The sequence below is a fragment of the Crinia signifera genome, chromosome 7 (assembly GCF_055691185.1).
Source record: "Crinia signifera chromosome 7, ASM5569118v1, whole genome shotgun sequence".
Classification (NCBI taxonomy): domain Eukaryota; kingdom Metazoa; phylum Chordata; class Amphibia; order Anura; family Myobatrachidae; genus Crinia; species Crinia signifera.
The window spans coordinates 31,173,803-31,200,786 of record NC_139223.1 but is presented as its reverse complement, the minus strand read 5'-3'; the positions used below and the strand labels follow the sequence as shown (position 1 = coordinate 31,200,786).

General features: G+C 42.8%; 3 protein-coding genes across 3 annotated transcripts; all 3 read left to right on the top strand.

The window, feature by feature from the left end:
* The first annotated feature begins 6,666 nt into the window (after window positions 1-6,666).
* On the top strand, window positions 6,667-15,548 carry LOC146021154 (uncharacterized). Its single transcript, XM_083154954.1, has 9 exons — window positions 6,667-6,681; window positions 11,302-11,746; window positions 11,996-12,070; window positions 12,166-12,249; window positions 12,353-12,439; window positions 13,436-13,498; window positions 13,580-13,660; window positions 13,756-13,857; window positions 13,972-15,548. The coding sequence occupies exons 1-9, from the start codon at window positions 6,667-6,669 to the stop codon at window positions 15,546-15,548; spliced, it is 2,529 nt and encodes an 842-aa protein (XP_083011080.1).
* A 209-nt stretch (window positions 15,549-15,757) lies between these two features.
* LOC146019415 (uncharacterized) lies at window positions 15,758-17,813 on the top strand. Its single transcript, XM_083151958.1, has 6 exons — window positions 15,758-15,826; window positions 16,076-16,150; window positions 16,246-16,329; window positions 16,433-16,519; window positions 17,516-17,578; window positions 17,663-17,813. Exons 3-6 carry the CDS (start codon window positions 16,263-16,265, stop codon window positions 17,752-17,754), a joined length of 309 nt encoding a protein of 102 aa, XP_083008084.1. The 5' UTR covers window positions 15,758-15,826; window positions 16,076-16,150; window positions 16,246-16,262; the 3' UTR covers window positions 17,755-17,813.
* Window positions 17,814-17,816: 3 nt separating this feature from the next.
* Window positions 17,817-19,687, top strand: LOC146019414 (uncharacterized). Its single transcript, XM_083151957.1, has 2 exons — window positions 17,817-17,937; window positions 18,052-19,687. Exon 2 carries the CDS (start codon window positions 18,084-18,086, stop codon window positions 19,650-19,652), a length of 1,569 nt encoding a protein of 522 aa, XP_083008083.1. The 5' UTR covers window positions 17,817-17,937; window positions 18,052-18,083; the 3' UTR covers window positions 19,653-19,687.
* The last annotated feature ends 7,297 nt before the right edge of the window (window positions 19,688-26,984 follow it).

Here is a 26,984-nt window from a genome sequence, read left to right as displayed (position 1 = left end):
GCTTCAACGCCATTTTTAAAAAAATCCTATACTCCCGTCTCATGAACGGATCCTGCCCAGAGTGTCCAATCCCTCAAAGTTCTACCCGGTGGAGTCAAAGGGCAGTCACATCGACATTTTTTATAATTTAGTGAATGAAGACTTCAAGAAAATAAAAATCTGGGACAAACAAACCACAAGCAATTTGCAACCCAAAGAAATCAAATCTATCTATAGGTACACTCCCCCCTTTTTCCAGCGCCCAATTCTGCTAAAGGGCCCTTATTGAAGGCCTGTCTACATCGGGTATGTCTACTTACCTTATATTCATATATGCCTTTTCCTCCTCCTCATCATCCTCCCTTTTTGTTCCTCCAACTTTTGTTCCTCCAACTATTGTGTTAGAATTTGCTACTTTTTTGACTTATGAGACACATGCTCTGGTTTACAGAATTTTTACAGAATCCTTTCCGAATTCTGTCTGACTCTTACAAAGAATTTTAAAAGATTGTTTTTACAACATACCGCACTCTCCCGGTATGTATTATATATCATATTTTTTTAAATTTCTGAAAGAAAAGGTTTTAAATATTTGGTGTTATATATATATATACATGATTCTTATGGCATTCTGTACCACCCACAGTGTACCCCTGAGGAAGTCTCTTCGGAGACGAAACGCGTCAGGTCGTTTCCATGCGGTTCACAAGAATATGAATTTGTAAATGTCATACATTTGTATTTTTAATAAATGTGATTGAATTATTACTCTACCTACTTGCTTGAAACCTGAGCACATAATAAGGTGGTGGGAATTCCTACAGCGCCCTCTACATCTTTTCTCATATATATATATATATATATATATATATATATATATACAGTATGCTGTAGTCTGACTGGGGATACACCTAGCTCCTGTCTCACTGAATTATATCATTGAGAATTGGCCTGGAAGTTATCCACTCTATATCGATTGTTCACACTCACTAAAGAGTGTCTGCTTCTCTGCCCAACATTGATTGTGATTCCTGGTTGCTATGGAGCCTATTTGATACATCGGCCTAAGACCAGAGTTCTAATACTATCAGTCCGTTCACAAACGGCATTTCTAATTGATTTTATGCTGAAAAATCTCGACTTTGATTTATAAGACCTAATTGGATCCAGATCACCCCTGAGGAAGTCCTAACGGACGAAACGCGTAGGGTCGTATCTGTACAAGCTTCATTCTTGCGTTCATACTCCACACCGACGTGGATAGTAAGGGTATGAAAAGGTCGGAGGACACGTACCGCCGCCCCTCGCGGGCTCGCTGCGCTCGCCACACTTCGGATTAGTGTTCATACTGGGGGGGACGTTAACAATGTGGGGGCATTTAACATATTCATTACCCATCAGGGTGGGTATACAATTTAAAATCGGGTCTGGGGGGCCATTTAACATGGAAATAAGGCATCTGGGTGCCTGTACAATTACAAATCGGGTAAAATCGTGTTGCATTGCAAGCGATCATATCGCATGCGATGCGATGCGACAAGATTTTTGGACGTACAATGACCTGTGATGGAAATCGGGGGCGCCGTGATAAAACACAAGTACAAACAAATATGCTAATAATCGTATGCATTCAGGGTTATTTACTAAGATCAGAATATGTAGATGTGTATCACCGGTACTTGTTTCCTATCTGGGCGCCCGCTAAGTTAATTGCGCACCATGCTATTCTCCGTAGAGAAATCGGATCGCATCGCATCGTACACATACACGATATTGAACGATGCGATGCGATGCGATGCGATCCGATGCGATGCGATCCGATTCGATTTCCCATAGGAAACAATGTTAAATGGCTCAATTTAGCCAAATTATCATAGGAACAATAGTAAATGGGCCAAAAACACCCCTGAACATTGAAATGTCCCCCCAAAAGTAGTTGACGCCACCCCGCCATCAACGTGAACCCGAAGCGTGGCGAGCGCAGCAAGCCCGCGAGGGGCGGCGGTACGCGTCCTCCGACCTTTTCATGCCCTACTATCCACGTCGGCGTGGAGTGAGAATAGAATAGTGTGGCGAGCGCAGCGAGCCACCGAGCCCGAAGCGTGGCGAGCGCAGCGAGCCCCGCGAGGGGACGCGGATACCTTCACAGGTAAACGCGTCCGTTCGCGGGCTTCCCAGGTGTCCGCGTCGCCATGGACACCTGGGAAGCCCGCGAGGGGACGCGTATAACTGTGAAGGTATCCGCGTCCCCTCGCGGGGCTCGCTGCGCTCGCCACGCTTCGGGCTCGGTGGCTCGCTGCGCTCACCACACTATTCTATTCTCACTCCACGCCGACGTGGATAGTAGGGCATGAAAAGGTCGGAGGACGCGTACCGCCGCCCCTCGCGGGCTCGCTGCGCTCGCCACGCTTCGGGTTCACGTTGATGGCGGGGTGGCGTCAACTACTTTTGGGGGGACATTTCAATGTTCAGGGGTGTTTTTGGCCCATTTACTATTGTTCCTATGAGAAATTGGCTAAATTGAGCCATTTCACATTGTTTCCTATGGGAAATCGAATCGGATCGCATCGCATCGCATCGCATTGTTCAATATCGTGTATGTGTACGATGCGATGCGATCCGATTTCATTACGGTGCCGTACGTAGAAAACCTGGGCGCCCAGATAGGAAACAAGTACCGTATCACCTTTATGTAATGTGCAACCTAGCCTAATTAGGATTTTTCTAGTAATCAATCGAGCACAGGGGTGGCCAAACCTGTCCTCAAGATCTACCAACAGTTCATGTATGTCATGCAACCGGTGGATCTATAATAGGAATGAATGCAGCATGTTTGAAAATGTGACAGTTAGTAATGACTATAGCTGTGCACCAGCTGGGAGGTCTGGGAAATGTAACAGTTAGTAATGACTACAGCTGTGCACCAACTAGGTGATTTGGAAAACGTGGACCGTTGGTAGATCTCAAAGTTGGTTTGGCAACCCTGATCTAGCACCTCTTTCAGGCAAATGGCATATCTTCTCGCATGTAATATCAACTAATAAAATTAGGGCAAATCAGCAGTAGCTGTTTCTCAGCTTTAAAACCGGCAAGATTATCACATAATTATAATAGGGAAAATGTTTAATTGAGGAAGGGCATCCAAAAAGTGGCTAGTACATATTAGATACATCAGTATAATGTGTAAACAGAGTATACAATTGTATGTATATATAACCTGCTTCTAACCTGAAACAAAAGCCGGGACAATAAATGTTCTAAGCAGTGCCAGATTACGCCTTCGGGGGGGGGGGGGGGGGGGGGGAGGGGGCACTTTAGACAGGGGAGCCCACTCCCACTTGTCATTTCTGTCTTCAAACTGCATGGGAGAATATTACACTGTCAAAACACAGAGTAAATGTGACAAAGATGGATGTTATACAGAGACTAGCGCAGATAATCATACAGTTTTGCAGCATATGGTGCACACCAAGTGTCCTGTCAATACAGACACTCCAAACAATACGTGACAAATGAGAAAGAAATTTGATGACACCACTTAGCGCTAACTGAATTGTCAAATAAAGTTATACATAACTTTCATGGTACAGGATTCCAGATCTTTAACCGGTTCACTTAGTACCTAAAACAACACAAATGATATGCCCTTTCTCCCCCGTGATTGGGAGGTTTGTTTGTTAGGGTATATCAAAGAACGATCATAGTGTAGTATCCAAGTATAACAAAATGAATTTATTATGTACAGGGAACTCACAATATAGTCGGATTAAAAAGCATATAATCACAATTTCCAAAGGCAATGCTGCTGCAGTAAAACTTCTTCAATCTGTCCTTGGCTTTTCGATGTTAAAATCAGGGGACTCCGGGCACTGGTAACCTCCGTCTCCCAAAAGGTCCAGGCAGGTGGGTAGCAGTCCAGCAAATAAGTTCATTAGTAAGCGCCTCACTTAATGCATTTCGGACAGGTTTGTCCTTCTTCAGAAGTGTGGAGCATACTGAATCCCAATGTCCATTTGTACCCTAGGCAATCAAGTCCACTGAGACCTGATTGGTTCCTCTCAATGGCTCACATATTCCGGATACACGTGGAGACGCGGCCTGTATCATTACCATCACGGAGGTCCGCGTCTACTTCCGCCGGAAGTGACGCATTTCCATGATCCGGACTATAACTTCTCCCTCGCGATACGTCACTTCTGCCGGAAGTTGTAGCCACCATAACGGCGTGCATAGCAACAGACGCCAGGCGGAAGTGTATCCGAAGCCGGGCATGTGTTTTTTCTCAAATGGGAGTTGCATATTATCTACATAAATAGAATAATAAATGGCATTGTTAGGTGCAGGAAATTGGGCAAAAAGATTAAAAAACTCTGATAAAAAAATACATATAAAAACATGAACATTAAACAAGATAGGAATAAAAAGGACTTAAAAGGAGTGACATTTTATTCTAAAAAGCTTTTCAACTCAAAATCTGTATTCAAACTGAAAGGAATCAACGTTTTCAATTTAAAAATCCATTCCATTTCAGTTTGGGATAATCTTTTGTCTACATCTCTCGTTCTTGTTTTGCGCAGAATTTGAGTGATGCTCAAAAAACTTTTTATGTGGCATTCATTCTTATTGTGAATTTGTTTAAAATGAGATGATACAGAATGTGTGTCCAGCCCTTTTCTGGTATTATGTGTTCATACAACCTGACACGTAAATTTCTAGAGTTCTTCCCCACATAAAAGAGGTTACACGTGCACTCCAGTAGGTATATCATGTTTCTGGAGTTGCAGGTGATAAAATTGTTTATTTTGTGGGTATGGCCATTTACAGTGAAAGTTGAAAGTTAAAAATTTAGAAGTGTCACTCCTTACAGTCCTGCACATCAAATGCATTTCGGACAGGTTTGTCCTATTTCAGAAGTGTGGAGCATACTGAATCCCAATGTCCATTTGTACCCTAGGCAATCAAGTCCACTGAGACCTGATTGGTTCCTCTCAGTGGCTCACATATTCCGGATACAAGTGGAGCCGCGGACTGTATCATTACCATCACGGAGGTCCGCGTCTACTTCCGCCGGAAGTGACGCATTTCCATGATCCGGACTATAACTTCTCCCTCGCGATACGTCACTTCTGCCGGAAGTTGTAGCCACCATAACGGCGTGCATAGCAACAGACGCCAGGCGGAAGTGTATCCGAAGCCGGGCATGTGTTTTTTCTCAAATGGGAGTTGCATATTATCTACATAAATAGAATAATAAATGGCATTGTTAGGTGCAGGAAATTGGGCAAAAAGATTAAAAAACACTGATAAAAAAATACATATAAAAACATGAACATTAAACAAGATAGGAATAAAAAGGACTTAAAAGGAGTGACATTTTATTCTAAAAAGCTTTTCAACTCAAAATCTGTATTCAAACTGAAAGGAATCAACGTTTTAAATTTAAAAATCCATTCCATTTCAGTTTGGGATAATCTTTTGTCTACATCTCTCGTTCTTGTTTTGCGCAGAATTTGAGTGATGCTCAAAAAACTTTTTATGTGGCATTCATTCTTATTGTGAATTTGTTTAAAATGAGATGATACAGAATGTGTGTCCAGCCCTTTTCTGGTATTATATATGTGTTCATACAACCTGACACGTAAATTTCTAGAGGTCTTCCCCACATAAAAGAGGTTACACGTGCACTCCAGTAGGTATATCACGTTTCTGGAGTTGCAGGTGATAAAATTGTTTATTTTGTGGGTATGGCCATTTACAGTGAAAGTTAAAAATTTAGAAGTGTCACTCCTTACAGTCCTGCACATCAAATGCATTTCGGACAGGTTTGTCCTTCTTCAGAAGTGTGGAGCATACTGAATCCCAATGTCCATTTGTACCCTAGGCAATCAAGTCCACTGAGACCTGATTGGTTCCTCTCAGTGGCTCACATATTCCGGATACACGTGGAGACGCGGCCTGTATCATTACCATCACGGAGGTCCGCGTCTACTTCCGCCGGAAGTGACGCATTTCCATGATCCGGACTATAACTTCTCCCTCGCGATACGTCACTTCTGCCGGAAGTTGTAGCCACCATAACGGCGTGCATAGCAACAGACGCCAGGCGGAAGTGTATCCGAAGCCGGGCATGTGTTTTTTCTCAAATGGGAGTTGCATATTATCTACATAAATAGAATAATAAATGGCATTGTTAGGTGCAGGAAATTGGGCAAAAAGATTAAAAAACACTGATAAAAAAATACATATAAAAACATGAACATTAAACAAGATAGGAATAAAAAGGACTTAAAAGGAGTGACATTTTATTCTAAAAAGCTTTTCAACTCAAAATCTGTATTCATACTGAAAGGAATCAACGTTTTAAATTTAAAAATCCATTCCATTTCAGTTTGGGATAATCTTTTGTCTACATCTCTCGTTCTTGTTTTGCGCAGAATTTGAGTGATGCTCAAAAAACTTTTTATGTGGCATTCATTCTTATTGTGAATTTGTTTAAAATGAGATGATACAGAATGTGTGTCCAGCCCTTTTCTGGTATTATATATGTGTTCATACGGAATGGGATCGTATTGCCGATGTATATTAATTCGAGTGAAATTATGTCGACAACGGTAGCCCGATAGGATAGGTAAATCGAAAATGTATACATCGAACGTACCATGTTGACGAACCAAATAATCTCGAAGCATGGCAGTTCGAAAGGTTAGAATATCGAATGGTTACAGATCGAATTAACCCTATGTCGAACATATAAGGTCGAACGGTAAAGTTGTCGACCGTTGTAATGTAGACTACTCAATTTATCGAAGCTGACAATCAATCGACGTGTACAATGTAGAAGTAATTTTACTTCGATAGCATAGTGGCCGATAAATATTATATCGAACACATTGATATAGAAAAATTCAAAGTCGAACGATAAATAAAAGAATTTACATTACATCGACACAAAAATACCGAAAATAACTAAGTCGACTAACGTTACATCGATACATTGTTATATCGAAAAGAGTTTAATCGAAATGTTTTAAATCTAATTTACACACATTACACCCTCACTCATCATTGTCAATACCCTTTTGGTGGGCACCCTCACCCCAGACCTGCACCCATAATGTTCTACCAGTCGAAATCCTCCATCCCCAAACTGACACAGCCCCCCGTCTATGCAGACGGCAAGCTAGCACCCTGCCGTCAAATGTCTGCCGCACTGACCGTGGAACCACAAGTCCCACAATGGCCTGCCAGTGTTGCACCCCCCCCCCCCCCATGACACCCTCAACCATCAAAGTCTCTACCCTTGGGGGTCCCATCGTCTCCCTAGCTGCACCCGTAATGTACGATAATAAATAACTACTTCTAAATCCTCCATCCCCAAACTGACACAGCCCCCCGTCTATGCAGACGGCAAGCTAGCGCCCTGCCGTCAAATGTCCGCCGCACTGACCGTGGAACCACAAGTCCCACAATGGCCTGCCAGTGTTGCACCCCCCCCCCATGACACCCTCAACCATCAAAGTCTCTACCCTTGGGGGTCCCATCGTCTCCCTAGCTGCACCCGTAATGTACGTTAATAAATAACTACTTCTAAATCCTCCATCCCCAAACTGACACAGCCCCCCGTCTATGCAGACGGCAAGCTAGCGCCCTGCCGTCAAATGTCCGCCGCACTGACCGTGGAACCACAAGTCCCACAATGGCCTGCCAGTGTTGCACCCCCCCCCCCCCCATGACACCCTCAACCATCAAAGTCTCTACCCTTGGGGGTCCCATCGTCTCCCTAGCTGCACCCGTAATGTACGTTAATAAATAACTACTTCTAAATCCTCCATCCCCAAACTGACACAGCCCCCCGTCTATGCAGACGGCAAGCTAGCGCCCTGCCGTCAAATGTCCGCCGCACTGACCGTGGAACCACAAGTCCCACAATGGCCTGCCAGTGTTGCACCCCCCCCCCCATGACACCCTCAACCATCAAAGTCTCTACCCTTGGGGGTCCCATCGTCTCCCTAGCTGCACCCGTAATGTACGTTAATAAATAACTACTTCTAAATCCTCCATCCCCAAACTGACACAGCCCCCGTCTATGCAGACGGCAAGATCCATCGAGCGCCCTGCCGTCAAATGTCCGCACTGACCGTGGAACCACAAGTCCCACAATGGCCTGCCAGTGTTGCACCCCCCCCCCATGACACCCTCAACCATCAAAGTCTCTACCCTTGGGGGTCCCATCGTCTCCATAGCTGCACCCGTAATGTACGATAATAAATAACTACTTCTAAATCCTCCATCCCCAAACTGACACAGCCCCCCGTCTATGCAGACGGCAAGATCCATCGAGCGCCCTGCCTTCTAACGTCTGCATTTACCGTGGCACCACAAGTCCCACAATGACCTGCCAGTGTTCTGCCCTGCACTCCCTCTTCTATTACCCCTTACCCATCACCACAGTCTCTATTAGTTCTCCCTCCGTCTCCCTAGCTGCACCCACTATACACGCCACGAGCAAGCACCCTAAAACACCCATTACTAGTTACACTGTAGTTAAGCACTGTGTATAGATGGTTATTGGACCATAGTGTTTATTTGTAGAACTACATGTTCCATAATGTCTTGCCCTTACGCTTGCGATTCCATCTACCACTTTTTTTTTTCTATGTCATTTTTTTTTTATCAGTTGGCAGGTGTGTGTTTAACCTTTGTGAAACATGTGATATTGTTAAATAGTGTTGTTTACGGACAGGACTTCATAAACAAGCAACAAACATCCCACTTTTTCCCGCCATCATACTGCGCCAGTCACGTAAGGGTTCTTAATGCATTTTTTAAATCATTAAATCAGCATGCTCTCAGTATAATGTGCTGACAATAAGATGTCCAATTAATCCATAGCAATGTTATGATGAAGGGGGAGCTATTGTTTCCCGCACTTTTTACACTTTATAAACCCTGTACCTCCCGCGCTTAGTCGCCATTTTATTGAGCTTGCTGCCTGGCTGTGTTAGTTTGGCTGCTTTCTCATAATTGGCTTGCGTACTTTGGCTTTCCAACTCCTGGAGGAGCGCTATCGTCAGCTGAACATTGTTTTGAAGACGACTGGAAGGAGTTGGGAGGAGTGACCTGACTACGCGGAGGACACCCATCTGCACAGCGGGAGACCCGTTGTACTCTGACCGGTGGATTCATTCTTCTGAGTGTAAGTGCTGAACTCTGTCTCTCTCTTCCTCCTCTCTACCCATTGACACTAGATTATAGAGGTCACCGCACTCCACTACACCTGTTTAAAACATCCCCATTACACCACGGGGATTCTCCATTTACCACGCCGTACCCCCCGTTCCCCCACTAATATATTTGTTATTTTTAGCGACACCCCTCCTTTTCCCCAACACCACAGGGTACCCGGGGTGACACCACATACACCGTCACTAACCATGCATGTTTAAACTTCATCCCTAGTGCACGGGCATATTATCGGGGTTTAACCTCATTACATTACTACAGTTTTCTCAGCATTTTCTATAATGTATTGTTTGTTGGTTAATTTGGACCGTTATGTTGATGTTTGGTGTCTGGATTTTCAGTGTAAGGCTTGCTGCTTTGAAACTGATGTTGGGAGTGAACATGACTGTTAAATCATGCAGTTGTCACCATGGCTGACTTTCTGTCTAGCCATGTTGACACCCGCCTCCTTCTGCAGTCATCCCCACTTGTCAGTCACCCATGCAGATAGGATGTTGTTGAGGCCTGTTTTTTTTTTTTATTTCCAAATGTCTTCTGTATGGCATGTTAAGAAGTGCTTTTATGGGTTCATTTTTTTGCATTGCTAGTGTGCTTCAAGTGATGTAAGTGAGCATGACAGGACAAAGAGGCGGGTGTCAACATGGCTGCCAAAGTCAGCCATGTTGACACCCGCCTCCTTCTGCAGTTATCCTCACTTGTCAGTCACCCATGCAGATAGGATGTTGTTGAGGCCTGTTTTTTTTTTTTTATTTCCAAATGTCTTCTGTATGGCATGTTAAGAAGTGCTTTTATGGGTTCATTTTTTTGCATTGCTAGTGTGCTTCAAGTGATGTAAGTGAGCATGACAGGACAAAGAGGCGGGTGTCAACATGGCTGCCAAAGTCAGCCATGTTGACACCCGCCTCCTTCTGCAGTTATCCTCACTTGTCAGTCACCCATGCAGATAGGATGTTGTTGAGGCCTGTTTTTTTTTTTGATTTCCAAATGTCTTCTGTATGGCATGTTAAGAAGTGCTTTTATGGGTTCATTTTTTTGCATTGCTAGTGTGCTTCAAGTGATGTAAGTGAGCATGACAGGACAAAGAGGCGGGTGTCAACATGGCTGCCAAAGTCAGCCATGTTGACACCCCCCTCCTTCTGCAGTTATCCTCACTTGTCAGTCACCCATGCAGATAGGATGTTGTTGAGGCCTGTTTTTTTTTTTTATTTCCGAATGTCTTCTGTATGGCATGTTAAGAAGTGCTTTTATGGGTTCATTTTTTTGCATTGCTAGTGTGCTTCAAGTGATGTAAGTGAGCATGACAGGACAAAGAGGCGGGTGTCAACATGGCTGCCAAAGTCAGCCATGTTGACACCCGCCTCCTTCTGCAGTTATCCTCACTTGTCAGTCACCCATGCAGATAGGATGTTGTTGAGGCCTGTTTTTTTTTTTATTTCCAAATGTCTTCTGTATGGCATGTTAAGAAGTGCTTTTATGGGTTCATTTTTTTGCATTGCTAGTGTGCTTCAAGTGATGTAAGTGAGCATGACAGGACAAAGAGGCGGGTGTCAACATGGCTGCCAAAGTCAGCCATGTTGACACCCGCCTCCTTCTGCAGTTATCCTCACTTGTCAGTCACCCATGCAGATAGGATGTTGTTGAGGCCTGTTTTTTTTTTTGATTTCCAAATGTCTTCTGTATGGCATGTTAAGAAGTGCTTTTATGGGTTCATTTTTTTGCATTGCTAGTGTGCTTCAAGTGATGTAAGTGAGCATGACAGGACAAAGAGGCGGGTGTCAACATGGCTGCCAAAGTCAGCCATGTTGACACCCGCCTCCTTCTGCAGTTATCCTCACTTGTCAGTCACCCATGCAGATAGGATGTTGTTGAGGCCTGCTTTTTTTTTTTATTTCCAAATGTCTTCTGTATGGCATGTTAAGAAGTGCTTTTATGGGTTCATTTTTTGCATTGCTAGTGTGCTTCAAGTGATGTAAGACAGGACAAACAGCCGGTCACTATATAAAATATATCAATGTTCTTTCTATCTCTATATTAATAAAATATTCCTTTATTTTCTAATCCTTTTTTTTATCATTTCAGATTCTTATTATAGAAATGTCTCAGGAAGAAAGAAGGCGCCTTTCTCTCTCTTCACAGGTGGAAGACCCGAGGCAACCATCACATACAGACAAAGAAGTTTACTCCGGAGAAGAAATCGTGAACCGAGGACCCAACTTCACTGATGCAGAAACGGAAACCCTCATCAATCAGGTAATCCAACACTTTCTGCTTCAGTTCGGTACAGATGCCAGCAGGTCCCAAGCAAGATTGCCGAGCACAATGTGGGAACAAGTTTCACATGCAGTCAGCCAGATCGGGATATGCCAACGAACTGAAGAAAGCTGCAAGAAGAGGTGGCGTGACAGCAGAAGAGCCACCATTGAGAAGATGCGCAGAGGACAGAAGCTAAAGAAGGTTTGGGAGAAGAAGATCGAAGAATTCGTGAAGGTCAACCCCGAAGAAAGGCCATCAACCAGTGGAGAAGGTATAGTATATTGTGCATATTCAAGTCTGAATCTTAATGTTTGAACCTTATGGACTCTCTATGTCTGCCGCACAAGTAATGTACATATGTGCGCGCATTATGCTTTTTAGAAAATATTTCTAACTTGTTTCAATTATTAGATGTACTGTTGGTCAAAAAAGAAAATTTTGACCATGCACTGCTTCTCTGTAGAGATAAAATCCAATTGCAATATCCTATGTTTCTAACTGTAATTTATCATTTCTCCAGTTTCAACAAAGACTCCTACGCCAAAGAAGACACCGAAGCAAACTACGCCTCAGAAGTCCACGAAATCACACAAAGGTTTGCAATGCTACATTAACACAACATTTGATATAGGCATCTACTATATTCAGCTATATTAAGTAATTTGTTATGTTTCCCCTTTTTTTCCTAAGGATCAGCAGCAGAGCAAATGGATGAAGATGCATCGCCATTCAAGCAAAGAAAGCAGCCGAAGAGATACAGAAAAACACACACAGGTGAAGCACGCTATATGAAAAAATACATTATATTGTTGATGAAGCACTGTTATTCTAAATTATTAGATGTGCTTATTAATATATGCTTACATTACTTTCTCAGAAGGATCTGCAACCGACTCCACATTGGAAGACACCACCCCGGAAAAGGATCCCACGCCGCGCAAGCATAGGAAAAGTTCACATGCAGGTGAAAAATGTTATTTAATTTGGTGCTCAAATTTTCTATTCTTTACTGAAATACAACACATTTCTGTTATATCCCAAAGTAAAATTCAACTAGCGCCTGCACTGCATTCCGTCTTTACTGAACTACAAATAATGTGGCTTGTATTCAACGATAACATGAGTTCTTCTAATATTACGTTGTGATCCTTAAGCAACAATATGCGCATTACTTCACCAAAACAGTGTATCCTTAAGGACGTTTTCTTAGCGCTTTATTCAAACATTTAGCAAAATAAGGGCTACATGTACAACACTTAACCGTATTGAACCCAAATCCTCCATTTGTATCCTATATCACTTCTATGACCTGAATCAAGTGGTAATTGTTAAATCTAAGCCCTGCTGTTTGTTTTTTGCATTTAATATGGCCCGCAACCACTCCGCGTTAATTAAAAAAATCAACATTATAGGCTGTAACAGCATTCAATTTTTTACAATTGACCCAAAAATATAAGCCCAAACATGGTCCATTTCTACTTTCCGTGCTAACAACTTTTAAAATCTAGTATGTTCATACATCAATATACCTCTTGATCAAGGTGAATACTGTCATCTCTCCTCCACCCAGCCACATGTTTCAACGGTGATAACTTATATGACCTTACATGTCCTGCACACTTTATTTACATTGAACTGTCGTAAACGTCCAAATGGCAATGTCATATTCCACCAAACCTACGTACCATACCTAGCCCTTTGGTATATATACAGCTATGTGTCCAACATCAATTAGGTAACGGGAGGTTTTATCTGTATGTATGTCCTGCTTTGGTGCTTGTGTTATTAGTTTGTTATCGTCTCTCAAATATCTTTGTCCTTCACTACATTCTGTAAAGTAATACTTTATTTAATTAGCATCAATCAAAACAGATTAGTAATATTGAAGAGTATAACTTTTGTTTATGTGTAAATTGTAAAAAGCATTTTTTTAATTGCCTTTCCTTTTTTTTATATTCAGGCTCACCAATGGTTTCCACAACACCAACCGCGTCGCAGATCACCTCGCAGACATTCGAGAGAGGTGGGTAAACGACTTTTTATGTTTTTATAAAGTAATTTTAGTGCATATTGGCTAGATTAACTTATTTGGTAAATGTACCAGCAGCCGTTGAAAAATCAAAAAGAAAAGTGTCATTTGGAACAACGCAGGAAAGAAATGCAGCAGACACACTGGACCTCACTGGTAAGCCTTGCTAGTAATCGCTAGAACAAAAGCTACTACATTTTCCTGTTCTACTTTGTCCAAATATTTTTTTATCAATTTCCTCTGATTTATAGTCACACCACTGGACTCAAGAGGAACTGTTCCTCAGCTTCAGACAGCGTCCCAAGACATCGAAAGGCAAAATCCACATTCCCCCCTGGAACATCCACTGGAAGGTCTGCATCTTGCATATAATTATGGCAAATCTGTTAAAAAAAATAAATGTCAAGACTTTGTTTTTTGATTTATCTTTACACACACTTAACTTGAATTTTTTTGGGTTATTATAGATTCGTCGCAGCAGTCACCAATTCTAGAGGCTATGAAGCTATTGGAGGAAAGAAGAACTGAAGATGCAGAACGGAATGCTCTTCGATTTGACAAGATTGAACAGAGCATCAATCAGATGAATGCGAGCATCAATCAGCAAGCTGAGGCAATGGCAGCGATTCTTCAATCCTTCAAAGAAGTTGTGTCATCAAATGCTTCAGTTGTTGCACTCCTACAGACATTGAATCAGAAGGTTGATGACATGACCACAGCACAGAATGCATCGAGGGAAGGACCGGTCTCTCTCCAACAGATGAGTTCTCAACTCGGTGAATTCCAAGCCAACCATGCTGTCGACATGCAACACATGCAGCAGACTCTCCAGTGTATGCTTATGTGGCAGCAGCAGTCCAATGCCAACACCAGCATGATATGTACTACACTTCAGCTGATGACAGAAGAAAGAAGATCTTCAGCTCCACGACTTCAAGCTCTACAGCAAACCACACCATCCTCCACAACAATCGATCCAGAATGGTTGGCTCGGCAAGAGGAAGCTGAAAGGGCATACCAGCGAAGACACCACAGTCAAGGTACAATGGATCAGGGTGGATCAGAAACACAGTCAAGGCAATCTGAACCACATGACAAACGACTTTGGGAGCAAGCTCTTCAACTGGAACGTCAAAGGATAGTGGAGGAAGAGCAGAAGGAAAGAGCAGAGCAAGCGGCACAGCGTGTCAGAGCAGAAGAGGCAGAGCGTGCCAGAATCACAGAGGCTGAGCGTGTAAGAGCCGAGAAGACACAGCTGGCCAGAGCTGAGAAGGAGAGGCAAGAACAGCACACAGAAGAAATGTGGACAAGAGCAACAACAGAAAATCAAGAGAGACTGCAAAGAGAGAGAGAGGAAGTCATAGCCCAGCAGAAAGAGGAAACGGACATGACATACCAGGAACAGCAGGCAAGCATGTGCCTGATGGAGATGTTGGTCACATCAAAGCAAAGTCGCCAGACAACACAGCAGCAGATGGTGGACACAAGTGCAGAGGAACAAACTGTGATCAGAGGCCCAAAGGACAAGGTTCGCAGAATCCCCCAAGCAACCATGTCTCCAAGAATGGAAACAGAGATGGCTGTCCAAAGAAGCAAAGAGCTTGCATGGAGAGTAATTCATGGACAGCAGCTCAAAGGACATCTGCAGGAGCAGCCTGTGAAAACATCTCCAAAGGTGAAGCACCGCAGACCCAGAGAGAAGGAGCAGGCGGCCAGACCCAGAGAGAAGAAGCAGGCGGCCAGACCCAGAGAGAAGGAGCAGGCGGCCAGACCCAGAGAGAAGGAGAAGGCGTCCAGACCCAGAGAGAAGGAGCAGGCGGCCAGACCCAGAGAGAAGGAGAAGGCGGCCAGACCCAGAGAGAAGGCGAAGTCGGCCAGACCCAGAGAGAAGGCGAAGTCGGCCAGACCCAGAGAGAAGGAGAAGTCGGCCAGACCCAGAGAGAAGGAGAAGTCGGTCAGAGCCCCTGAGGACCAGGCGGCCAGAGCCCCTGAGGACCAGGCGGCCAGAGCCCCTGAGGACCAGGCGGGCAGAGGCCCAAAGTAGCGTCTTGGAAAAGCCCTAATTAGACACAGCGTGAACGAAAGGTAATTTTTCACACTCACACAAACTTCATCTTTAAAAATATAGATGTAGACATATATACATATCTAAACTATATATGCCAACGAACTGAAGAAAGCTGCAAGAATAGGTGGCGTGACAGCAGAAGAGCCACCATTGAGAAGATGCGCAGAGGACAGAAGCTAAGAAGGTTTGGGAGAAGAAGATCGAAGAATTCGTGAAGGTCAACCCCGAAGAAAGGCCATCAACCAGTGGAGAAGGTATAGTATATTGTGCATATTCAAGTCTGAATCTTAATGTTTGAACCTTATGGACTCTCTATGTCTGCCGCACAAGTAATGTACATATGTGCGCGCATTATGCTTTTTAGAAAATATTTCTAACTTGTTTCAATTATTAGATGTACTGTTGGTCAAAAAAGAAAATTTTGACCATGCACTGCTTCTCTGTAGAGATAAAATCCAATTGCAATATCCTATGTTTCTAACTGTAATTTATCATTTCTCCAGTTTCAACAAAGACTCCTACGCCAAAGAAGACACCGAAGCAAACTACGCCTCAGAAGTCCACGAAATCACACAAAGGTTTGCAATGCTACATTAACACAACATTTGATATAGGCATCTACTATATTCAGCTATATTAAGTAATTTGTTATGTTTCCCCTTTTTTTCCTAAGGATCAGCAGCAGAGCAAATGGATGAAGATGCATCGCCATTCAAGCAAAGAAAGCAGCCGAAGAGATACAGAAAAACACACACAGGTGAAGCACGCTATATGAAAAAATACATTATATTGTTGATGAAGCACTGTTATTCTAAATTATTAGATGTGCTTATTAATATATGCTTACATTACTTTCTCAGAAGGATCTGCAACCGACTCCACATTGGAAGACACCACCCCGGAAAAGGATCCCACGCCGCGCAAGCATAGGAAAAGTTCACATGCAGGTGAAAAATGTTATTTAATTTGGTGCTCAAATTTTCTATTCTTTACTGAAATACAACACATTTCTGTTATATCCCAAAGTAAAATTCAACTAGCGCCTGCACTGCATTCCGTCTTTACTGAACTACAAATAATGTGGCTTGTATTCAACGATAACATGAGTTCTTCTAATATTACGTTGTGATCCTTAAGCAACAATATGCGCATTACTTCACCAAAACAGTGTATCCTTAAGGACGTTTTCTTAGCGCTTTATTCAAACATTTAGCAAAATAAGGGCTACATGTACAACACTTAACCGTATTGAACCCAAATCCTCCATTTGTATCCTATATCACTTCTATGACCTGAATCAAGTGGTAATTGTTAAATCTAAGCCCTGCTGTTTGTTTTTTGCATTTAATATGGCCCGCAACCACTCCGCGTTAATTAAAAAAATCAACATTATAGGCTGTAACAGCATTCAATTTTTTACAATTGACCCAAAAATATAAGCCCAAACATGGTCCATTTCTACTTTCCGTGCTAACAACTTTTAAAATCTAGTATGTTCATACATCAATATACCTCTTGATCAAGGTGAATACTGTCATCTCTCCTCCACCCAGCCACATGTTTCAACGGTGATAACTTATATGACCTTACATGTCCTGCACACTTTATTTACATTGAACTGTCGTAAACGTCCAAATGGCAATGTCATATTCCACCAAACCTACGTACCATACCTAGCCCTTTGGTATATATACAGCTATGTGTCCAACATCAATTAGGTAACGGGAGGTTTTATCTGTATGTATGTCCTGCTTTGGTGCTTGTGTTATTAGTTTGTTATCGTCTCTCAAATATCTTTGTCCTTCACTACATTCTGTAAAGTAATACTTTATTTAATTAGCATCAATCAAAACAGATTAGTAATATTGAAGAGTATAACTTTTGTTTATGTGTAAATTGTAAAAAGCATTTTTTTAATTGCCTTTCCTTTTTTTTATATTCAGGCTCACCAATGGTTTCCACAACACCAACCGCGTCGCAGATCACCTCGCAGACATTCGAGAGAGGTGGGTAAACGACTTTTTATGTTTTTATAAAGTAATTTTAGTGCATATTGGCTAGATTAACTTATTTGGTAAATGTACCAGCAGCCGTTGAAAAATCAAAAAGAAAAGTGTCATTTGGAACAACGCAGGAAAGAAATGCAGCAGACACACTGGACCACACTGGTAAGCCTTGCTAGTAATCGCTAGAACAAAAGCTACTACATTTTCCTGTTCTACTTTGTCCAAATATTTTTTTATCAATTTCCTCTGATTTATAGTCACACCACTGGACTCAAGAGGAACTGTTCCTCAGCTTCAGACAGCGTCCCAAGACATCGAAAGGCAAAATCCACATTCCCCCCTGGAACATCCACTGGAAGGTCTGCATCTTGCATATAATTATGGCAAATCTGTTAAAAAAAATAAATGTCAAGACTTTGTTTTTTGGTTTATCTTTACACACACTTAACTTGAATTTTTTTGGGTTATTATAGATTCGTCGCAGCAGTCACCAATTCTAGAGGCTATGAAGCTATTGGAGGAAAGAAGAACTGAAGATGCAGAACGGAATGCTCTTCGATTTGACAAGATTGAACAGAGCATCAATCAGATGAATGCGAGCATCAATCAGCAAGCTGAGGCAATGGCAGCGATTCTTCAATCCTTCAAAGAAGTTGTGTCATCAAATGCTTCAGTTGTTGCACTCCTACAGACATTGAATCAGAAGGTTGATGACATGACCACAGCACAGAATGCATCGAGGGAAGGACCGGTCTCTCTCCAACAGATGAGTTCTCAACTCGGTGAATTCCAAGCCAACCATGCTGTCGACATGCAACACATGCAGCAGACTCTCCAGTGTATGCTTATGTGGCAGCAGCAGTCCAATGCCAACACCAGCATGATATGTACTACACTTCAGCTGATGACAGAAGAAAGAAGATCTTCAGCTCCACGACTTCAAGCTCTACAGCAAACCACACCATCCTCCACAACAATCGATCCAGAATGGTTGGCTCGGCAAGAGGAAGCTGAAAGGGCATACCAGCGAAGACACCACAGTCAAGGTACAATGGATCAGGGTGGATCAGAAACACAGTCAAGGCAATCTGAACCACATGACAAACGACTTTGGGAGCAAGCTCTTCAACTGGAACGTCAAAGGATAGTGGAGGAAGAGCAGAAGGAAAGAGCAGAGCAAGCGGCACAGCGTGTCAGAGCAGAAGAGGCAGAGCATGCCAGAATCACAGAGGCTGAGCGTGTAAGAGCCGAGAAGACACAGCTGGCCAGAGCTGAGAAGGAGAGGCAAGAACAGCACACAGAAGAAATGTGGACAAGAGCAACAACAGAAAATCAAGAGAGACTGCAAAGAGAGAGAGAGGAAGTCATAGCCCAGCAGAAAGAGGAAACGGACATGACATACCAGGAACAGCAGGCAAGCATGTGCCTGATGGAGATGTTGGTCACATCAAAGCAAAGTCGCCAGACAACACAGCAGCAGATGGTGGACACAAGTGCAGAGGAACAAACTGTGATCAGAGGCCCAAAGGACAAGGTTCGCAGAATCCCCCAAGCAACCATGTCTCCAAGAATGGAAACAGAGATGGCTGTCCAAAGAAGCAAAGAGCTTGCATGGAGAGTGATTCATGGACAGCAGCTCAAAGGACATCTGCAGGAGCAGCCTGTGAAAACATCTCCAAAGGTGAAGCACCGCAGACCCAGAGAGAAGGAGCAGGCGGCCAGACCCAGAGAGAAGAAGCAGGCGGCCAGACCCAGAGAGAAGGAGCAGGCGGCCAGACCCAGAGAGAAGGAGAAGGCGTCCAGACCCAGAGAGAAGGAGCAGGCGGCCAGACCCAGAGAGAAGGAGAAGGCGGCCAGACCCAGAGAGAAGGCGAAGTCGGCCAGACCCAGAGAGAAGGCGAAGTCGGCCAGACCCAGAGAGAAGGAGAAGTCGGCCAGACCCAGAGAGAAGGAGAAGTCGGCCAGAGCCCCTGAGGACCAGGCGGCCAGAGCCCCTGAGGACCAGGCGGCCAGAGCCCCTGAGGACCAGGCGGCCAGAGCCCCTGAGGACCAGGCGGGCAGAGGCCCAAAGTAGCGTCTTGGAAAAGCCCTAATTAGACACAGCGTGAACGAAAGGTAATTTTTCACACTCACACAAACTTCATCTTTAAAAATATAGATGTAGACATATATACATATCTAAACTATTATGTGTTACAGGTAATACAATCAATTTACTAATACGGTTATAAATTACACAGATACAGAAAAGAAGAAAGCAAAATCGTCAAGCTTCCAGGGTGTCCAGTCTGCACAGAGAAGAAGGCATTCTGGCGTAAAGCTTTCCAGTGAGGCGGCAGGGGGTGAGTTGCAGCATCACTGGGATGACTCAGGCCACACAAGAGCAAAGGAAAGGTTTGTAACATGCGTCCCTAACTCACCTTCTGTCTTTCAGGAAACAACGTTCAAATTTGCTCTGCACCTCTGCCACACTGAAGAGTCCATCCTGCATGAAGACACCGGCGGCGAAGAATCCAGATGAAAGGGTCCAGCCTGAGATGACAGAGGACAAGACCATGAGGAGGCTGGCATAGGGCTATGAAGTGTGCAACCTAGGGTAAGTTTCTAGCAGGGAAAGCAAAGAGGGGTTAAGCATAGGGAACGGGGGAGGAGGGAGGGTGTAAGAAAGCACAGGAATGCAAATATTAACATGTGTTTACTTATCTTTTTTTTGTGGTGGGGACAGGCTGCAAGGAGTCCATCCTGCATGAAGACACCGGCGGCGAAGAATCCAGATGAAAGGGTCCAGCCTGAGATGACAGAGGACAAGACCATGAGGAGGCTGGCATAGGGCTATAAAGTGTGCAACCTAGGGTAAGTTTCTAGCAGGGAAAGCAAAGAGGGGTTAAGCATAGGGAACGGGGGAGGAGGGAGGGTGTAAGAAAGCACAGGAATGCAAATATTAACATGTGTTTACTTATCTTTTTTTTGTGGTGGGGACAGGCTGCAAGGAGTCCATCCTGCATGAAGACACCGGCGGCGAAGAATCCAGATGAAAGGGTCCAGCCTGAGATGACAGAGGACAAGACCATGAGGAGGCTGGCATAGGGCTATGAAGTGTGCAACCTAGGGTAAGTTTCTAGCAGGGAAAGCAAAGAGGGGTTAAGCATAGGGAACAGAGTAGACAGGAAGAGGAGAGGGGAGGGACACAAGGGGAGCATATTTTTAAACAGAATAGATTTCACAAATAGACCACTTACCATTGTAATATAATTTTTTTGGGTAATAATTTTTTGTTTCCGATGGTACCATCCTTCAGACAAAAACAGTTCGGTATAATGTAGATGCCGTTAGCACAAAAGTGTACAAAGGTAAAACTTTGGAAGAGAAGTTAATCAGGTGTCTGGCATGGTGCTAGGAGAAAGGGAAATGAAATGTGTAAGTTGACCTTCATTACAAAACATCACATCTACCTTGCAAAAAGTGAGCTGAGGTCCTAAATGTCCTTAATATGAGCAACGGCACATTAAATCTTGAAATTGTACCTCTAGAAAGAAAATTTGGAGATGCCCCCCCTATATTTAAATAAATGATATTCTTTTTTTTATCTTGTGAGTCGATAATGAATGTATTCTTAATATGCACAGATTTCTAAAAAATCAGTGCACTTTTCAAAATCTGACAATTGTTCATTTTAAAAATAATTTATTAAACACCAATACATTAAGGTGTGTAATGCAGGGGAGAACAATACTTCTGTGCATGTAGGCCTTATTCAAATCCAAAACTGCTGACAATGGTTTCATGTACAAAAGCAGATCCTATGCAGGTGGGGTAGATGTAATATGTTAAAAGTAATGGATATGGGTGTGGTTTTAATTCAAAGTCTGACCTATAATGCAGTGTGAAAATAAAGAAGGCAGTATTTCAAGGCAGTATTCTGCATGCACAAACAGATAAAAAATCAAAACTCTGCAATTCAGTATTCAAAAAATTTTGAGGTGACACAATTGCCCTTTAGAAAGTACTTTGTCAGAGTAGAGAATAAGGCCCTCTTTCACAATGTACAATGTTGTGTGATCTAATGTTCTGCAGATAAAATATTTCAAAATTTTTAAACAACATTGTTAGGGTTGTGTAGTGCTGGATGTGGAGTGTGCAAGTTCATGATGTAATTACATCTTTTTTTTTTATTTCAGTGCGTAAAAGACAGAAGAAATTACAAAGGAAAAGAAGAATGAATACAGCTGTGATGCAGTATATATAGTATAAATTGTATTTGAATACCAGATTATTTTGATTCTGTTTTTTGATGTTTTAAATGTAATATGGATGTTATATTTCTAATTTTTATTTATAGTACTATTAAATAATATCACTAGGAAAATACTATGAGTAACATATTAAACATGTATCATGTGAGTTACATAATGAAAAATAAAAATGTCAAAGTATTATATTTTGGATGTTTCATGTTGATAAATATCTAATAAAAGTATTTCATTGATCGGAAAATATAGCAATGTCAATAGTAAAAGGAAATTTGACAAAATAAAGCCTATGTGCAAATCTTGCTCTATCTATATTTTTATATATTTATATGTATTGTGTTAAAGTAGTTTTTTGGGTGATATATATCATGGTATTGTTTGTTATGATCTGTATTTAGCACTTACAATAAAATTATCAAAATGAATTTTCCAGTGAGTGTATTTTCTTTACTTTAGAAAACAATAAGTAAGTTTGGCAATTACCTTTACCCTAATTATTTTTATTTACATCTATTATATGTAATCTGATATGTCGTTGATGCACGGATGTAAACTTGTGGTAAATGTGACAATTTGTAAAGGACATATATGCAGGTCAATTTTCATTCCATATAACTTAACTTAAGATGACTTGCGTGTCCACACACTAAATGTGATTTAGCTCTTTTTAAAATCTGTTCAAAACATACAGTGTAAGGAGTTACAGTGCATGTTTGACATAGATTTTATAAAAATATCTACATCACATTTAGTGTGTGGACACTCAAGTCATCTTGTCCCAAGTACACCTAAACCAGGCATCCTGAAACTGGCCCTCCAGATGTGGTGAAACTACACATTCCCAGCATGCCTTGCCATAGTTTTAGCATTGCTGAACAGCAAAACTGTGGCAAGGCATCAAAGGACTTGTACTTTCACAACATCTGTAGGGCCATAGTTTGATGACTCCTGCTGTAAGGTAATGACACATAATGAAACTTCAGGTTATAATCTTGTCATAAATTAGATTGGGAGAAAACGATTAATGCAAGAATATATGTGAAACAGTACATTAGGGTAACTATGACCCTCAACCTGTTGTGGAACTACACATACCAGCATGCCTTGCCAGAGTTATAGCATTCCATTATAGCCAAAATGTGGGGAGGCATGATGGGAAATGTACTTTCAAAACATGTAGAGGGCCATAGTTTGGAAAGGCCTATACTTTGAGAATTAAATGGTTTACTTACCACAAATCGGATGAAGGCAATGTAGTGGCACTCCCTTTTTATCTTCAAAAATTAAAAAAAAAAAAAATTTGGACGCTTTGAACTTGAACTTGATACACAAAAGTTAGGGAAAAAACATTGTTTCCAAAGTGAAGCCTTCAAGATAATGCCAAGTGATGCGCTATTGCGCCCAGGTACTCCATGACATTTATGGTGCCATACTGAGCAAAAATCCGCTGAATTGAAGCTTCTCTCTCTTTCAACTCTCTTCTGGGGGGAGTTTTTGGGACATTGAGGACCACCTTGCTGATTAAACTGGCTGTCACTTTCTGTTCCTTATGTAAAAAAGTGATCAGCTTGTAGAGGCCAAACTTCTTCTCACCCAGAAGGATATTCCATCGCCTATGCCAACCCTCCAACTTGTTTTGTATTTGCGGTATTCCAACAGACATTGGATCATATATAGACCATAGCTCTGGTGGATAAAGAGGTGGTGAGCGGATATGGCTTCTCGTGCCAGCTCTTACACGGCCCAAAACATAAGTTTCCTCAAAGTAGGTTAACACAGATGAGGCACTCTCTGGCATTTCAGCTTTCACTAGCTCAAATGCTGCTGGAATGTCATCCGGGGGTAAAAAAGCAAGTGCTTGCAGGTGCTTCAATTTCAAATGAAGTCCATAATCGGTCCCATATTCATTTACAAGTCGACTTGCTTGGATCTTTCTCCAAACGTTTTGTGCTAGATGAAATAGGCAGCACTTGTGAGTACTTGAGGGAAAAACAGATTGAGAAGCTCGGATTGCTGCACGTTCAAAATCCGTCATAATATAGCTGGGGGCAAAGGGAATATCCAGGTCATTACCAACGTCTTGCAGGGCTTCTAAAAATTGCTGGTAGCAATCCTCATTCTTGCTACTTAAAAGACCATAGACAAGTGGCAAAAAGCGTTTGGAGGTGGCCTCTGTCCCAACCACTGCATGGATGGAATATATCTGTCTAAATAAAGTGGGGCATGTTTTAAAAGTTCCATCCATAACCCAATACTGGGCTTCATGGAGCTTCCTCAAGTTTTCTTCCGTACTGAATAAGAGTACCCGATCATTAGCAACAGTACAGTCCTTTAGCAAAAACTTCGTTTCCCCGATGTATTGCAAATCGTGAGGAACACTGATGTCATCCAGGGTGGTGGGCTCGGCTGGGCAATCAAGGCGCCTTACCCTTTTGACGATTTGGCGAAGGGATTCCCGATTGGGCAAACACATGGCACTCGTTGAAGGCATATCCGCAGTGACGTTTTGAATAATTTGTGAAGGTTCCTCTGCGGTATCCCTGGCACGTCGCTTGACTGCTGCCTTTGCCACGGCAACAATTGACTTTTCAGGTCTGGGTGCATGGGTATGCTCTCCGTGCCTGTTTAATTGATGTACTCCACCAAAGATCGTAGTTTTAGCATAGCTTGAACAAGGGGCTGTAGTTTTCTCTGTGCAATTCCAATAGACGACGTCTCCAACCTGCTTGTTCTTAGCCATAACATATCCATTGATGTTCAGTAGCAGTCCTCCTCTCTGTGAAGGTACGAAGGTATATGCCGCCATTGATTCAGCAGATGTTGATGGTGCTGATGTTGATGGTGCTGATGTTGATGCTGCTGCGGATGCAGTCGCTTCCTCTGCCATCTTCGAAGAAATAGCTGTAGCTGTAGCGTACATCAAGGAATAATTGACACTAAAGTTCAATTATGAAGCGGGGACAGGTTAGGTGGCTACTTTTATTGTCTTGAAAATGGGCGTTACTCTTTAGAGATAGGATTAACAAAAGTTATCCAATTAAAACCTTTCAATTCAAAAAGTGGGCTGGTTTAAAAAGAAGTGGGATGGATTGGCATTAGCCATTAACACGTGTACAGGCACGCATAATGTTATGATATTTTGTAAAATTATAGTAAAAAATAATGACTATCATTTGGATGGGCAAATGAGGGTGAAAAATGGTTGAGTGATGATGCCAGTCATAAATTCCAAAACTATATTTAAGGGGTGAGAATGCGGGTATCGATGCCAGCATGGAAATGGGCGCTGACAACTCAAGGCTGCAACACTGGCAGGTCATTGTGGGACTTGTGGTGCCACGGTAAATGCAGACGTTAGAAGGCAGGACGCTACACGGATCTTGCCGTCTAAATAGACGGGGGGCTGTGTCTGTTTGGACAGTGCGGATTTAGACCGGTGAAACATTATGCGTGCAGGTCTGGGGGGAGGGTGCCCACCAACAGGGTATAGACTATGATGGGTGAGGGGTAATAGAAGAGGGAGTGCAGGGATGCACAATGGCAGGTCATTGTGGGACTTGTGGTGCCACGGCCAGTCCGGACATTTAACGGCAAGGCGCTAGAGTAGCCAGATCTTGCCGTCTACATAGACATAGTGTCACTGTTGCCTGTGAGGGTGTAGACGGGTTCAGTGAGAGGGTAGATACATTATGGGTGCAGCTAGGGAGAGGAGGGGACCCCAAAAGGTTGAGAATTTTGAGGGGTGAGGATGTCATTGGGGGAGGGGGCTGGGGGGGGGGGTAGAAAAACAGTCCAAACTGCAAACTGCATGTAGTCGTCCATGGATCCTAACTGTGAATGGGAGAATATTTGTGGGAGACCCTTCAGCGCCCCAATAGATCGCGGCACCCTAAGCAGATGGCGCATAGTCGCCGCAGTACTGATATTGTTCGGCAATGCGCTCAAGTGCGGCTGAGCCTCCAAAACCATGTGCACTGCAGGTGGGGCAGATTTCTCTTGCGCTGAGAGAATGAGAATCGGGTGGGTTTAACTTGAAATAAAGCTCTATATTGCAATGTCCAAAAAATAAAAATAAAAATTTCCTTGCAATAAATGAAAATAAATCAAACGTCAAAGAAAATTTTTGTCATAAACAGTGGAATAGGAATAAGAATCTATATGAGTTGCACTTAATAAAAAAGAATGAAGATTAGTGATGTTTTTGATAAGTGTATCAGATAAGTGTATCTCTGAGGTGAGAGAGAAATCAAGAATTGTGACGCCAGAGTGATAATGTCAAACAATAGCATAATGGTTTTGTTGTGTAGACAGGTTTTGTTTACAGTGACTCACAGAATGGCCATTGACTCGAACTAATTCGATTTTCATCAGAAAAGATATCTAAGCCCATTGAGAAGATATTCAAAAGAGTAAAGGTCAAGAAGTATGACTCATGCATGTTTAAAGAAAGCATGAATGACCAAAGTCACTTAGTGATATGCCAAAGACAGAAGACTCCTGACGAAAATGTCAAGATTAAAAAAAAACACCGTGTGAGACACCAGTGAACCAATCTTGTAGGAGACATGATTTTATCTAGAACTTTATGAGGGGTCAAACATAATAGGTTTATCTATTTAAAACATAATTTGATATAGCACAAAAACAAGGGTGCGTATATGGTAGGCAGACAACGTGCAGGGGTGATGTGAGTGGGCAGATGTGCAACATTAGCAGGTCATTGTGGGACTTGTGGTGCCACGGTAAATGCAGACGTTAGAAGGCAGGGCGCTCGATGGATCTTGCCGTCTGCATAGACGGGGAGCTGTGTCAGTTTGGGGATGGAGGATTTAGAAGTAGTTATTTATTATCGTACATTACGGGTGCAGCTAGGGAGACGATGGGACCCCCAAGGGTAGAGACTTTGATGGTTGAGGGTGTCATGGGGGGGGGGGTGCAACACTGGGAGGCCATTGTGGGACTTGTGGTTCCACGGTCAGTGCGGCGGACATTTGACGGCAGGGCGCTAGCTTGCCGTCTGCATAGACGGGGGGCTGTGTCAGTTTGGGGATGGAGGATTTAGAAGTAGTTATTTATTATCGTACATTACGGGTGCAGCTAGGGAGACGATGGGACCCCCAAGGGTAGAGACTTTGATGGTTGAGGGTGTCATGGGG